Here is a 13,507-nt window from a genome sequence, read left to right on the forward strand (position 1 = left end):
AACAAAAGAGAATGTGATATGTGTGAAACTGAGCCAGAAGACTTGTTACATATATATATCCGATGTCAATGTCTACGTAGTTTTGTTTTGAAGTTAAAAGATATGCTGTTTAAAAACTGGGAAAAGGGTTTTGTAAAGGCATATGAATGGAACAAAATGTTGTTGTTTGGAGTAAATGGGAAAAGGAAAGATGTGAATGTTCGTTTGTTTAATTGTGTGTCAAGCCACGTAAGGTATGCTATTATGTCAAGAAGGAATCTTGCTCATTTTGAGGGGAAAAAGGTTCATGTGTGGGATTTGTTTGAATCTGTTGTCAGGAGAAATGTGGGTTTGATATGGTGCTGAGGACTTTGCTAAATGTTTTATTGACGGGTGTGGTTTTATATCTGTAACATCGGAAGGGAAACTAGCATTTCATTTCTGAGTGTGCCTCTATGTTTATCAGGCGCATGTGTTATTATTAAGTGATTTATTTTTCCTTTTTTGTGTTTGGTTACCCCTCAAGATGAATGTGATTCCTGTGTGTATGTCATTGTTTTGTGTAAATATTTACAGATGAATGTCTTTTGTATATATAAATTGGTATTTTTGATTAAAAAAAAAAAAAGAAAAGAAAACACACCCGATCTCATCTGATCTCGGAAGCCAAGCAGGGTCAGGCCAGGTTAGTACTTGGATGGGAGACCGCCGGGGAATACCAAGTGGTGTCGGGTGGTGCCCAATAGGTGGCACTCTTCCCTCTGGCCCCTTCACTCATCAATTCCGGTGCCTTGACGGGGACAATGTGCTGTGGAAGGCGCCGTCCTACGGAGGAGACGTAAAACCGAGGTCCAGACTCACTGTGGTCATAAAAGATCCCAGGACACTTTTCGCAAAGAGTAGGGGGTACCCCGGTGTCCTGGCCAAAACAGGCTAATTCAATCTGGTCCCCCTAATAATCCTCCTGTACAATTGGCTGACTCATTAATTCCCTCACTCTCTACCTCAAGCTGGTGCGTGGTGAGCGTTCTGGCGCAGATTGGCTGGCGTGCATCACCCAAGTGGGTGCTACACACTGGTGGTGGTGAGTAAGGTCCTCCCCTTCACTGTAAGTGTCTCTGGGTAATGAAAAGCGCTATATAGATATAATGAATTATCATTATTATTAGTCCATTATCACCAAACACCAAGATCTGCAGTTCTCTCTCTCCGATCGGGTTGGTCAAAAGGTGAGACCACAGATACAGTTTGGTCCCACGCTATCTCAGTCAACTACATTCACCCCATGTCCTCACCAACAGAGAAAATGAGATCACAACCAAACACACAAACTGCCGACACCACAGTTTGGGCTTTGCAATACTTCTAAGTACACCCATTACGGATCCTCCTGTTCTCTGATTCACCGAAGTGCCTGGCTCGGACCGGCCCAACTCACAGGCAGGCGGGGGATAATTAGCATTAGCAAAGCGTTGCGAAGCTCATTGATTAAGTGACAGCGGAGGATGAGTTCAGTTCTCCTCACCAGGACATTAAAACACACACACACACATACACATACAGACACACACACACACACTGCTTTAACGATGGAAAACCCCAAAAGCTCTTCTTCCAACTTGTTTGTGCTAAGAAGAATTTGCTGTGAAATAAATGGTTGCAAAAATATGTGGTTGGTTACTATTTGTTCATTATGATGATGCATACATCCCAGCTCACTCATATTGAATTCAAAAACACGTCATTCAGGAACGGGTAGGGGTTGAGGGATGCAGGCTCTGATATTGGGTATCGAACCCAGAACCTTTTAGCTTGGAGTCAAACCCCCTAACCACTAGGCGAATACCATATCCTACACATCCTGACCTTCAACATACAGGCTTGGGGGTCGCTAGCTATTCGCTAATACTAGCTTAAAAGAGCAATGATTGATGGGTCTGACCTGGCTGGTAATAGGAACTTTAACCGCCTTAGGGAGGAATTAACAGTATTGATTATTGCTGTTGAAGTTGGATGCTTATACGTGATCCAAGCAGGGCTCGTGATAACCTATCCATGCTAATAATTTGTGTCCTTGGACGCCATAAACCGTAACGGAAGCCGAGCGAACAAAAACAGGGCTTCAACACAATGCGTTTTCTAGGGACCGCTCCACCATAATGACAGGGAGACTAAAACCTGCCTCACAAACGGTTACATGACACATTCTCAAAAAAAGCGTTGGCAAAAAACACAACAATAATCGGCACTTCGAATGTCTCCATGACGCATTCTACAAAAGGCCCCCCTCCATGTTCTCATGCAGCAGCCCCCCCTCCCCGCGGAGACCCTTCTGGGCCTGATGTCTGTACATCAGAGGGGTGATTCACTCTCCATGGTTACCAAGATTGGTAATCCCACATGCAGGAGAGAGAGATGAGAGGGGGGGGGTCGGCAGAGATGTAAAAAGCGCAACCCGATCCTACCACCAAATCCTCCACTAAATCCCCGGGGGGTGGGGGGTTCTCTCTATGGATCATTGGGTGCCTGCGCACAGGAACACATGCCATCTAGTTTACAACAAAGAGTGTAGGCCCCCCGGTCATCCGTGCCAACCAAAGGCCCCTTGGCTCTGGGGTCCCACATTTTTGGGATGGGGGAAGACATGGAAAGTCGCAATTGCGCAACTTTTGAAACGCTCGAAAAATCACAAAACACTCTGTGTCTCTCGTCTATTCCGTGTGTGTGTGTGTGTGTGTGTGTGTGTGTGTGTGTGTGTGTGTGTGTGTGTGTGTGTGTGTGTGTGTGTGTGTGTGTGTGTGTGTGTGTGTGTGTGTGTGTGTGTGTGTGTGTGTGTGTGTGTGTGTGTGTGTGTGTGTGGCCTATTTTGGTCGCTCACACTTCGGACCGGTGTCTCACTTTGACTGAGCCGAGTGTGACTCCTCGGGTTGGGGGGGAAACCCCGGCCGTGCTGTTTGCTCAAAGCGAGCTGGAACAGCAGCGTAGGAGCCTAGCCTTGGTTTGTACAGTTAATGTGGACTAGAGTGGTTTCAGCGCTGCCGCTGTGAGTGAGTGGTTGATGGGTGGCACAAGTGTTCCTCGAGACGACATCTTCCCTTGGTCCTGTGAAGACACCTGGATTATGAGAGCTTGATGTATGAGGGTCTGAGCTCTGATGTCCACAGTCTGCCTGTAGCCATCCCTGTACAAGATGTCTGCTGCTCACTGACCTGTATCAGAATTCACTTTTCAAACAGCTTTCGATAAAAGCATCTTCTAAATAACCTGAATCCTGAGTTCTATGTCCTGCAATGTTAATTGTCAGAATATGTTTGTAGATGGTTCATGGTATTCGTTCCACATGCAGAATTCTGAACCAACCCCTTTCCAATAAGTAGGCCCCAAATGTAAAGGCTTTTGGTCATACTAAAAAAGCCTGTCGTAGTTTGCACACAGTCAAGTCAAGTATTTACCTACTGTTCCACAGAAGGGCTAAAGGGTGTAACAGTGTGTGCTCATGGGCAGGTGCTCTTGGGCTAATGCTAATAATAAATAGCTTACATGTTAGCATTTTTTAAATGTATGATTTAAAGAACCAGCGATGCTAAAATAAAACCCTCCAAAGGGAGACACGGCTGTTAAGTGAATAATTTAAAGAACAACTTGCCTTGAAACAAACACAGGTTTGATTCCAATGTGTGGTCCTATGCTATGGACGCAGATCCTTCTCCTTCCTGTATTCCTCTTCACTGTCCTCTCCATGAAGCAAACTAAATGTCAGCGGAGATCTGTGGCGTCCCTAGCATAATCAAATATCAACACAAACTGCATGGGCTGGGTTTGTTTGGATAGCTGCTGAGACCCAGAGATCTCCAACTCACCGCTGTTCTTCTTCCGTCTCAGCCCTCCATCTCCGTCCCTTGAGCTTCTCAATGCCCTCCTGGCATCCAGCAGCTCCCTACGAATCATCTCCTCAGGCTAAATGTTCCCTTCTTAATTCCCACCACTCGACGAGAGACTCAGACGAGACTCACTGAAAACTCCTTCCGTTACAAACTCATCCATCCTTTCTCACGCCGTTTGTTGTTATTTGCAGTAATTTAATATGATTGTATATTTCTTATTCCGATGTCTCTCGCGCAAATGTGCACTTTCTCTGGAGGAAGGAAAGGACTTAGTGTCCTTCAAGATAGCCGCCAGACTGCTACATTCTCCCAAGATAAGTTCTGGTCTTACTCATGTCCTGTTACAGTTCTCTACGGCCAGTGTGATTGCTAGAGGAGGGGTGCTCTGAGTGAGGGAGATGTGGTGTACCCCCCAACCCTGACCTCTACCCCCCCCCCCCCCACTACACACACATACACTTCCCCTGCAGATCCCCAGCAAAGGACACACCCCCCTACTGATGGCCGGGGGATTTCACTCACTCACTCACTCACACACTCACACACTCACACACACACACACACACACACACACACACACACACACACACACACACACACACACACACACACACACACACACACGCACACACACCTTTGCTGCCCGATGGGTACGGTACGGCCCAGTGAGAGATCTCCTGCTGCTTCTGACCATCTACATGAAGCAGGCGAGCCCTCCTACATACAGCGAGACCACCAGGCAGCCAGGGCTGGGATCGCACATACATGTTTGACCCTTGACCCCTCCCATATTCAGCCAGCCATAAATGATAAATGGACTGCATTTATACAGCACTTTTCTCAAAGAGCTTTACAATACTACCTAACCTTCACCCATTCATGCAGACATTCACACACAGACGGCAGGGCAACAGCCAGCTCGTCAAGAGCACTCAGGGTGAGGTGTCTTACTCAGAGACACCTCGACAGTATGAATCGAACCAGAAACCTTGCGGTTACCAGCAAACTCACTCTACCTCCTGAGGCACATGCCGTCCCATGCTCGTGAATGTCAGATCCAGGCAGCCCTGCTACGATACGGCTGTACCTCTGGGGAGGGACAGCACAACGCCTGGTTCAGAAGACTCTGAGAGAGGAGGCGGGACGGAGATATCGGATCTCGTTTGAAAAGATTGTTTGCGAGACAGACACTTGTCTCTGAACGCTGGTATCCCCATAGGCTGCTTTTTGAAAGTGTGAGTGGGATTTCTATGGAAGTAAATCTGTGCCATCGGGTTTTGAAAATAAAAACACATTGAATTATACGCACTGAATATTTATGCATTGAAATAACCTATCTGAATTTTTTGCCTCTGAATTTAACTCTTTACATTTTCAATATATCATAATCACCTTTATTTTTCAATGTTAAAAAATTCGACGTTAAAAAATTCAACGTTAAAATATTCAACTCAAATATTTCCAACGTCCCAAAATTCAGTCCGCCAAAGTCACCATCAAAATTCAATGTAAGAAATTCAGTATTAACATCCGGGGACCCAAGAAAGAGCAATCGATCCTAGATGCTAGATCGCGGTCAAACGAGTTGGCGCATCATTCTCGTTGGATACCTGACTCTCACGGGGGAAGGCAAAACAGAACAGATTTAGCCATGTCCAACGGCAACAGCAGCAGTAATGGTACGGAGCCCCCCAAGGGACATGGAGGAAAAAAAATATTTTGGTTGAAAAAAAAAGCAGAGAAAACTAATAATTTGGTTTGCGAGATATCGCAAACCAACTCCCGGGTCAGAATTTAACTTCCGGGTCAGAGGAAAAACTAACAACCACAACGATGGAGCTTGGGAGTTTTATCATCGTTTATTTTGAGCTTGGCCTCAAATATTCGGACAACAAATCAATACTTGCCAGTAGGCACGTCTTCCACATAAGTGAGAGACATCTGAAGAGGATACTGCGAGATAGGGGACACTCTCGCCGCAAGGCGTACTCTGACCTGTCGGTTCTGGTGGATTTTATTAACGACCAACTGCAGTACTCTGGACAGCTCACGGGTACCGAATACCGATGGATGTATGCTAAATGCAGGGAGCATGGACTGCGTGTGAGGAAAGAGGATGTGCGGTTGTTGTTGAAAGAGCTCGATCCCAGAGGAGTGTCACGAAGGCTAGCGAGACGTCTCAGACGACGAATCTAACTATGGTATGGTATGAAAAGTAATACTAGTTTGATTACAAGAACAATTAAGTAAATTGTTCTTGAAGAAGTACAATTATTAATTCATTGTTACGTTTTTCATCTAGCTAATGTGGCCAGTGAAAAATATGGCCTGAAAATATCAGGAAACAGCACCAAACTTGTTGGGCGATTTTTTGTTTATTCAGAGTTCCACATACGGGATAGCAATATAGTTACAGTAATAAAAAATGTTCCATTCTCAACAAAAACATGAATAGCGTGTGTTGTCGTTTTTTAACCCTACTGGGACGTTAAGGTTTTTCGATGGCCTGATGGTGTGTGTGTTCCAGACCTGTGCAGTGTCATCCAACTCATCCTGTTAAAAGCAAGAATATAAAAACAGTAAATACATTAAGGAAGAACTATAAATGCATATCCAGGGCTGTTCGCTTATTTTTTTTAAGTGGTAGCACTGGTGCCAGCAAGCACAAAAATTCAGTAGCATAAAAATACATTTTGTAGCACACAGTGTGATCGAAAACTTGCATAACCTTAACCCTTGCATTTCACTCTAATTACCTTTGAGCATGTCATCTTGGTCTCATTTGAGATTCACAATCAATATTATATCCTTGTGTGCAGTAATAATTGTAGAAAAAATGAATAGGGCTGCACTTATTTAGACAAGAGCCTAACCTGGCAATAGCAACATTTGCTGATTCAGAATTGTTTCCCCCCCATAGAACAATGATATTAATATCAATATCTGTATAAGTGTTTCCGCTAGAAGAAATTGGTGCCGGTCAAGGTTTCATTTTACCGGTCAAATTGGAAAAAAATCTGTCGGATATTGTCCGTGTTTATTGCACTTAAAAAAATTGATAGGCAGGCTATATAAAGAAGAAGAAGTGTGTGATCATATTTTGATTCGCCATGGTTGTTAAATACCGGTACTCCGCAAAGCTTGCCGCCGGCTTTCGCTAGCTTGCCGCCGTTTAGTTCATAAACCTACGGTAGTCTATAGCGATCAATTTGAGCGAGTGCACGAAATGTAACAACTTGTTTATTTTATCACAGGCTACGCTACAATCAAAACCCTCATTGTTTTACATGAATTGGCTAAACAAATGACCACTGTAGCATATTTTAACAATTCAAATGCACACATTCATGCTGAACACATTCATGCTGCTCAATTTAAAAGGTTGAATCTCCTCGTGACTGAATATTTGCAAACAGCGCGCATGCTGTATGCGCGCAGGGTTGATGCGCCCCACTTTTTTCTGCGGAGAACCAGCGCCTTGAATATTCCGCATAAAACGAAAATAGGTTGTTGTGAATGTTTTTGGAGTAGTACTTCCATGGCTTATTTCAAAATGTGTCTATAGGCTACTGTTGACTGCTCTCAGCTCTCTGCAGCTGAAGGACAAGATGTGTCCAGCCAAAGTGGCGGGTGGACTCAATAACTTCAGACTACTTTACCCAGTTTGGTGAGTGTTAATTTTGAGCCCTCTAAGCAGTGTTGTGCATCACTTATGGAAGTAAATCTGTGCCATCGGATTTTGAAAATAAAAACCCATTGAATTCTAAGCAATGAATATTTATGCATTGAAATAACGTAACTCAAAATAAAATGTTTGTATTATTGGATATTTTTAATAATTATGAGCTATTGCATATATAAACCCACACATGCATAATCCCATTCACACATATATACAAGTTTTAACTACTTGCTACACTTTGAGTTTAAGTTATTTATTTAGTTTAATTGATTATTTATGTTTTTTCTTGAAGTGCTATTTTACATTACATACATTGCACATACTGCACCCCTGAATTCTTCAATATATACGTTATAAAACAGCATAAACAATGTTCATGGGGTGAGTAGTGGTGTAACATAACGATAGTTATGTTATTACAACTCTAGTTCTATGATTGTAGGCGTAGCCGTCTAGGCTTCCCGTGCGCGCGCCTGCGCGCGCTGAAAATTCAAACTATGCACCTATCAGCGTGGGCACCGCCCACATTTCCCACGGTATCGTGTCTATATAAGGCGGTGTATACCGTCGCTCATCCTCCACGCTTTTCTTTCATCATTTGGAGGGTACAGCAGGTGGGAAACTAGACGGCTACGCATACAATCATAGAACTAGATTTATAATAACATAACTATCGTTCTATTTCATGTAGGCTACGTCGTCTAGGCTTCGCCTTATGGGCTAAGGTGAAGCTGCGAGCGGAGCCCGATCAATGTACTCCTGCTGGACCCCAGTCAAAACGACCTAAGTCACCAGAGCACATTAAGACTCAAAAAGCCAAGGAAGTGTAAAACACAACAGCTTTATAAAAACTAATTCCTCCTAGATCAAGCAAGGCAATGATCAAGGGAGAAAAAAGTGAGTCTGTAAAGACTCCGGCTCTATTCCGTGCTTCATGGAACCCATGAAAAGGAAAATAAATATTATATTTAACACACAGGTGGAAAGTCCGGGATTCCTGCCTACAACAAATCAGTTACTAAATAACTCATATTAAAAAGGGAGACTTCGATCGTATACTGCTGTTTATTCTAGCCGAGCGGAAGAGCACGCACTTCTTCACTCCACGTTATCTCGTATAACCAAAGAAAAGAGGGGGGCGCCACCTAGTGGCGCTACATATTATAAACCTGACTGTTACAACTGTACCCCTGAAATCTTCAATAAAGACGTTATAAACCAGCATCAAAATATGCCCGTTGACTTGCGCTAGCCTAGTCTCCAATGATAAGAACACCAAGGCTAACTTGGGAATCAGGCCCTATGTCCAAAATTCCGAACTACCCTTATTTTTCAATTCGACGTCCTTCTTATGTACAAGTGTCCGTTAGTATTGTCCATTGCTGAATCTTACAGAAACAACCCATACTAATGGCATATATATATATATATATATATATATATATATATAGAGAGAGAGAGAGAGAGAGAGAGAGAGAGAGAGAGAGAGAGAGAGAGAGAGAGAGAGAGAGAGAGAGAGAGAGAGAGAGAGAGAGAGAGAGAGAGAGAGAGAGAGAGAGAGAGAGAGAGAGAGAGAGAGAGAGAGAGAGAGAGAGAGAGAGAGAGAGAGAGAGAGAATGTACTCACCGAAGCAATGTTACTGCTGCTGTTGCCGTTGGACATGGCTAAATCTGTTTTGCCTTCCCGCGTGAGAGAGTCAGGCATCCAACGACGCGCCCACTCGTTTGACCGCGATCTAGGATCGATTGCTCTTTCTTGGGTCCCCGGATGTTAACACTGAATTTCGTAGGGACTCTCTAAATCGACGCCACTTCGACCTGGGCGGGACTTTACGTCCTACGTCACTCGCTATGGGTTTGCATGTGTGCTCGTAGCCGTTTGTCTCAGGGATCTGTGCACGAACTCCCTTGCACTACAGATTACGAGCGTCAGTGTCGTACATTCCTACAGTCTGTGATGATAGGCTATATTTCTACAAATGACTTACTATTACTAGCGATTAACATGACGAAACAACACGAACTAAGCTAACATTAGACTATAGCCATACCAGATAAGGCCATACCAGCTATTCACTCACCTAACTATTTCTATTTAACTGAACCATTTTGCAACAGGCAACTGTGTGTTGGTGCGTCTTATTGCTTCCCACGTCTGCGTCTGCATCTTTCCCACTCCTGGCTAATAGTTTCAGCTTTTGTACTGTATATCAGAAATGATCACCCTGTACCACACTGCTGACTTGTTGATGTTTTGTGAGCACTCACGCATTTCTCTAGGTATCTTAAGTTTCCTACTGGAGTCATCAAAACTTTGGACTTTGTTATTGTAAGAAATATTGTGTTGCAAAAACACTTTGTGTCTTACCCTTAGCGTTACCCTAACCTTAACCCCAGTAACATTTCTTCATCATAAACTACAAGTTACGCAAAATGGCATACAAACATCCAGTCCAATATGAAAGAAAAAAGCTAGCTTAATTAAGGAATCGAACCCCTTATCCCCGCGTTAATGAGTTGTTCTCTGACCACTAACCCATCAGGTCTTAGTACATGCGATTCAAGAGTTAACCACTTGACAATCTTTAAACTTCGGTTGCCTAGAAATTGTAAAGACAGTGATGTGTGTACATTGTGCGAGTATCCGTCACTCGCGATGTGTGTGCAGTCCAAAATGAAAGAAAAAACCTTGCATCACTACGGAATCGAACCCCCAATCATCAGTTGGTCGTTGGTAACTGTAAACAAAGGGATCGCATTTTGTTTAACTGCTAACTAACAAACGGGTTTATGCGTTCACTGAACAAAGATTATGGAAATAAAAGACCACTTTTCCATCAGAAAAATCATCAGAACCGTTATTACCAACCCATAGACACTAAAGCCAAAACCTTTCTCACATGCACACCCATCGCGAGTGACGGCTATGCGCACACATGCACACCCATAGCGAGTGACGTAGGACGTAAAGTCCCGCCCAGGTCGAAGTGGCGTCGATTTAGAGAGTCCCGAATTTCGTACCGGGACTCTCTAAATCTACGCCACTTCGACCTGGGCGGGACTTTACGTCCTACGTCACTCGCTATGGGTGTGCAGCATGTGTGGGCGTAGCCGTTTGTCTCAGGGATCTGTGCACAAACTCCCTTGCACTACAGGATTACGAGCGTCAGTGTCGTACGCGATGGAGGGTGGGTGACATTCCTACAGTCTGTGATGATAGGCTATATTTCTACAAATTACTTACTATTTCTAGCGATTAACATGACGAAACAACACGAACTAAGCTAACATTAGACTATAGCCATACCAGATAACGCCATACCAGCTAACCCTAACTATTTATATTAAACTCTGAACCATTTTGCAACAGACAACTGTGTGTTGGTGTGTCTTATTGCTTCCCAGGTCTGCGTCTGCATCTTTCCCACTCCTGGCTAATAGTTTCAGCTTTTGTACTGTATATCAGAAATGATCACCCTGTACCACACTGCTGACTTGTAGATTTTTTGTGAGCACTCACGCAGTTCTCTAGGTATCTTAAGTTTCCTACTGGAGTCATCAAAACTTTGGACTTTGTTATTGTAAGAAATATTGTGTTGCAAAAACACTTTGTGTCTTACCGTTACCCTAACCTTAACCCCAGTAACATTTCTTCATCATAAACTACAAGTTACGCAAAATGGCATACAAACATCCAGTCCAATATGAAAGAAAAAAGCTGGCTTCATTAAGGAATCGAACCCCTTATCCCCGCGTTAATGAGTTGTTCTCTGACCACTAACCCATCAGGTCTTAGTACATGCGATTCAAGAGTTAACCACTTGACAATCTTTAAACTTCAGTTGCCTAGAAATTGTAAAGACAGTGATGTGTGTACATTGTGCGACTATCCGTCACTCGCGATGTGTGTGCAGTCCAAAATGAAAGAAAAAACCTTGCATCACTAGGGAATCGAACCCCCAATCATCAGTTGGTCGTTGGTAACTGTAAACAAAGAGATCGCATTTTGTTTAACTGCTAACTAACAAACGGGTTTATGCGTTCACTGAACAAAGATTATGGAAATAAAATACCACTTTTCCATCAGAACAATCATCAGAACCGTTATTACCAACCCATAGACACTAAAAGCCAAAACCTTTCTCACATGCACACCCATCGGGAGTGACGGCTACGCGCACACATGCACACCCATAGCGAGTGACGTAGGACGTAAAGTCCCGCCCAGGTCGAAGTGGCGTCGATTTAGAGAGTCCCAATTTGGTACATTGAATTTTGATGGTGACTTTGGCGGACTGAATTTTGGGACGTTGAAAATATTTGAGTTGAATATTTCAACGTTGAATTTTTTAACGTTTAATTTTTTAACATTGAAAAATAAAGGTGAATATGATGTATTGAAAATTTAAAGAGTTAAATTTAGAGGCAAAAAATTCAGATAGGTTATTTCAATACATAAATATTCAGTGCTTATAATTCAATGTGTTTTTATTTTCAAAACCCGATGGCACAGATTTACTTCCATAGATTTCACAGTGTTGAGTGCCAAGTTTGTGTTTGCTTTAAGTCAATTACAGCAACGTGATTGGTTCAAACAAATGGGAGCAAAAAAAAGTGAGATGCCACATCCAGCCAGATCTGAGGTGCATGAGGAGGAGGAGGATACTATATGCTTCTTAAATTGAGAGGAGGAGAAGGAGGAGGAGGAGCAGGAGGAGTTGAGAACACATTAACCTTGTCTGGAAGATTAAAATACAGAGCCCCATAACATCAGTATTTAGAACCAGCCATCCGGCATGAGGGGTCTGCGGGCTGATATAGACTAGAACACGAGACCACTCATGGAAGTGGTCTCATGTATATTTGAACACGTCTGCTATACAACATGTGCATGTATTATTGTATGTGTCACATTACCTCATCAGAGGTACGTGCGGCTTTTAAATGAATGTCACTCTAAAGGAATCGTAAACTGATTTCTAAACGTTCTAAACGTAAAACTAGATTTAATTTCACATAATTGAGATCACCTGTTGTTCAACTAGTAAATTAATGAGGAGGGATTTGGTCACAAAGTGGAATAAAAATAAACAGAGAGAGAGACAGAGAGAGAGATGAGATGAGATGAGATGAGATGAGATGAGATGAGATGAGATGAGATGAGAGATTATACAAAAAAAACAGGTGCAAGTGGTTCTTTTGGGGTGTGTGACCTGGGTTTAGACCCAATCTTTTCCTCCAGATGACCATCAGAAAGCCATGCTGACGTCGATTCAGCTGCCTAGACAATGACGTATGACACGGCCCTAAGCTGGCTTCTGATTGGCCAGTGCTTTCCTGGGTGATTTCTTAAAGGGACAGGCCTGTGTGACTCAACAGGGGCCAGGAGTGGAGAGGCGTGGGCTGTGATACTGGAGGGAGTCGAGTCCAAGCTGAGCTTTAATTACAGAAACACACACAGGTGAACGTGAGGCAAATCACGCCAACACACACAGCTGGAACCAACACACGAGTACACAAGCACATACACACACAGACGCAAACAAACACACGTGTGTGTATACACACACACACACACACACACACACACACAATGAGACGCAAAAAAAAAAGATCTTACACACACAGACGCAAACAAACACACATGTACACACACACACACACACAATGAGACACACACAAAAAAAAAATCACACACGCACACACAAAAAGTCACGCACAGACGCAAACAAATATAAAAACATACAGACCCACACACACACATACACACACACACACACACACACACACACACACGTAAATTCAAAGTTACGTGCATAGTCCCACATTTACAGACAAACACATACACACAAAATGTCCCGGAAGTGACCCTCTTTCATAACGGTGATGGTGACTGAGGGTGGCAGCGAGGCTGTGTTTGCATGTGTGTGTGCTTGTGTGCGTGTCTGTGAGATAGGGATGGG

At 43.4% G+C, this 13,507-nt stretch overlaps 1 protein-coding gene across 4 annotated transcripts in view; it reads right to left on the bottom strand.

Annotated features, from left to right (window-relative positions):
- LOC130380848 (striated muscle preferentially expressed protein kinase-like) overlaps positions 1-13,507 on the bottom strand; it is a 44,193-nt gene that overhangs the window by 23,239 nt on the left and 7,447 nt on the right. Inside the window, exon 3 of one of the 4 annotated variants that reach the window (XM_056588214.1) lies at positions 623-804. The exons of 2 other annotated variants lie outside the window; for them this stretch is intronic. In XM_056588214.1, the coding sequence (XP_056444189.1) occupies positions 656-804 (149 nt within the window). In that variant the 3' untranslated portion in view covers positions 623-655. Of the gene's footprint in view, positions 1-622; positions 805-6,077; positions 6,417-13,507 lie in introns of those variants that run through there. One more of the 4 variants, XM_056588216.1, reaches the window with a different exon arrangement.

This window comes from Gadus chalcogrammus, chromosome 4, assembly GCF_026213295.1.
Source record: "Gadus chalcogrammus isolate NIFS_2021 chromosome 4, NIFS_Gcha_1.0, whole genome shotgun sequence".
NCBI lineage: Eukaryota > Metazoa > Chordata > Actinopteri > Gadiformes > Gadidae > Gadus > Gadus chalcogrammus.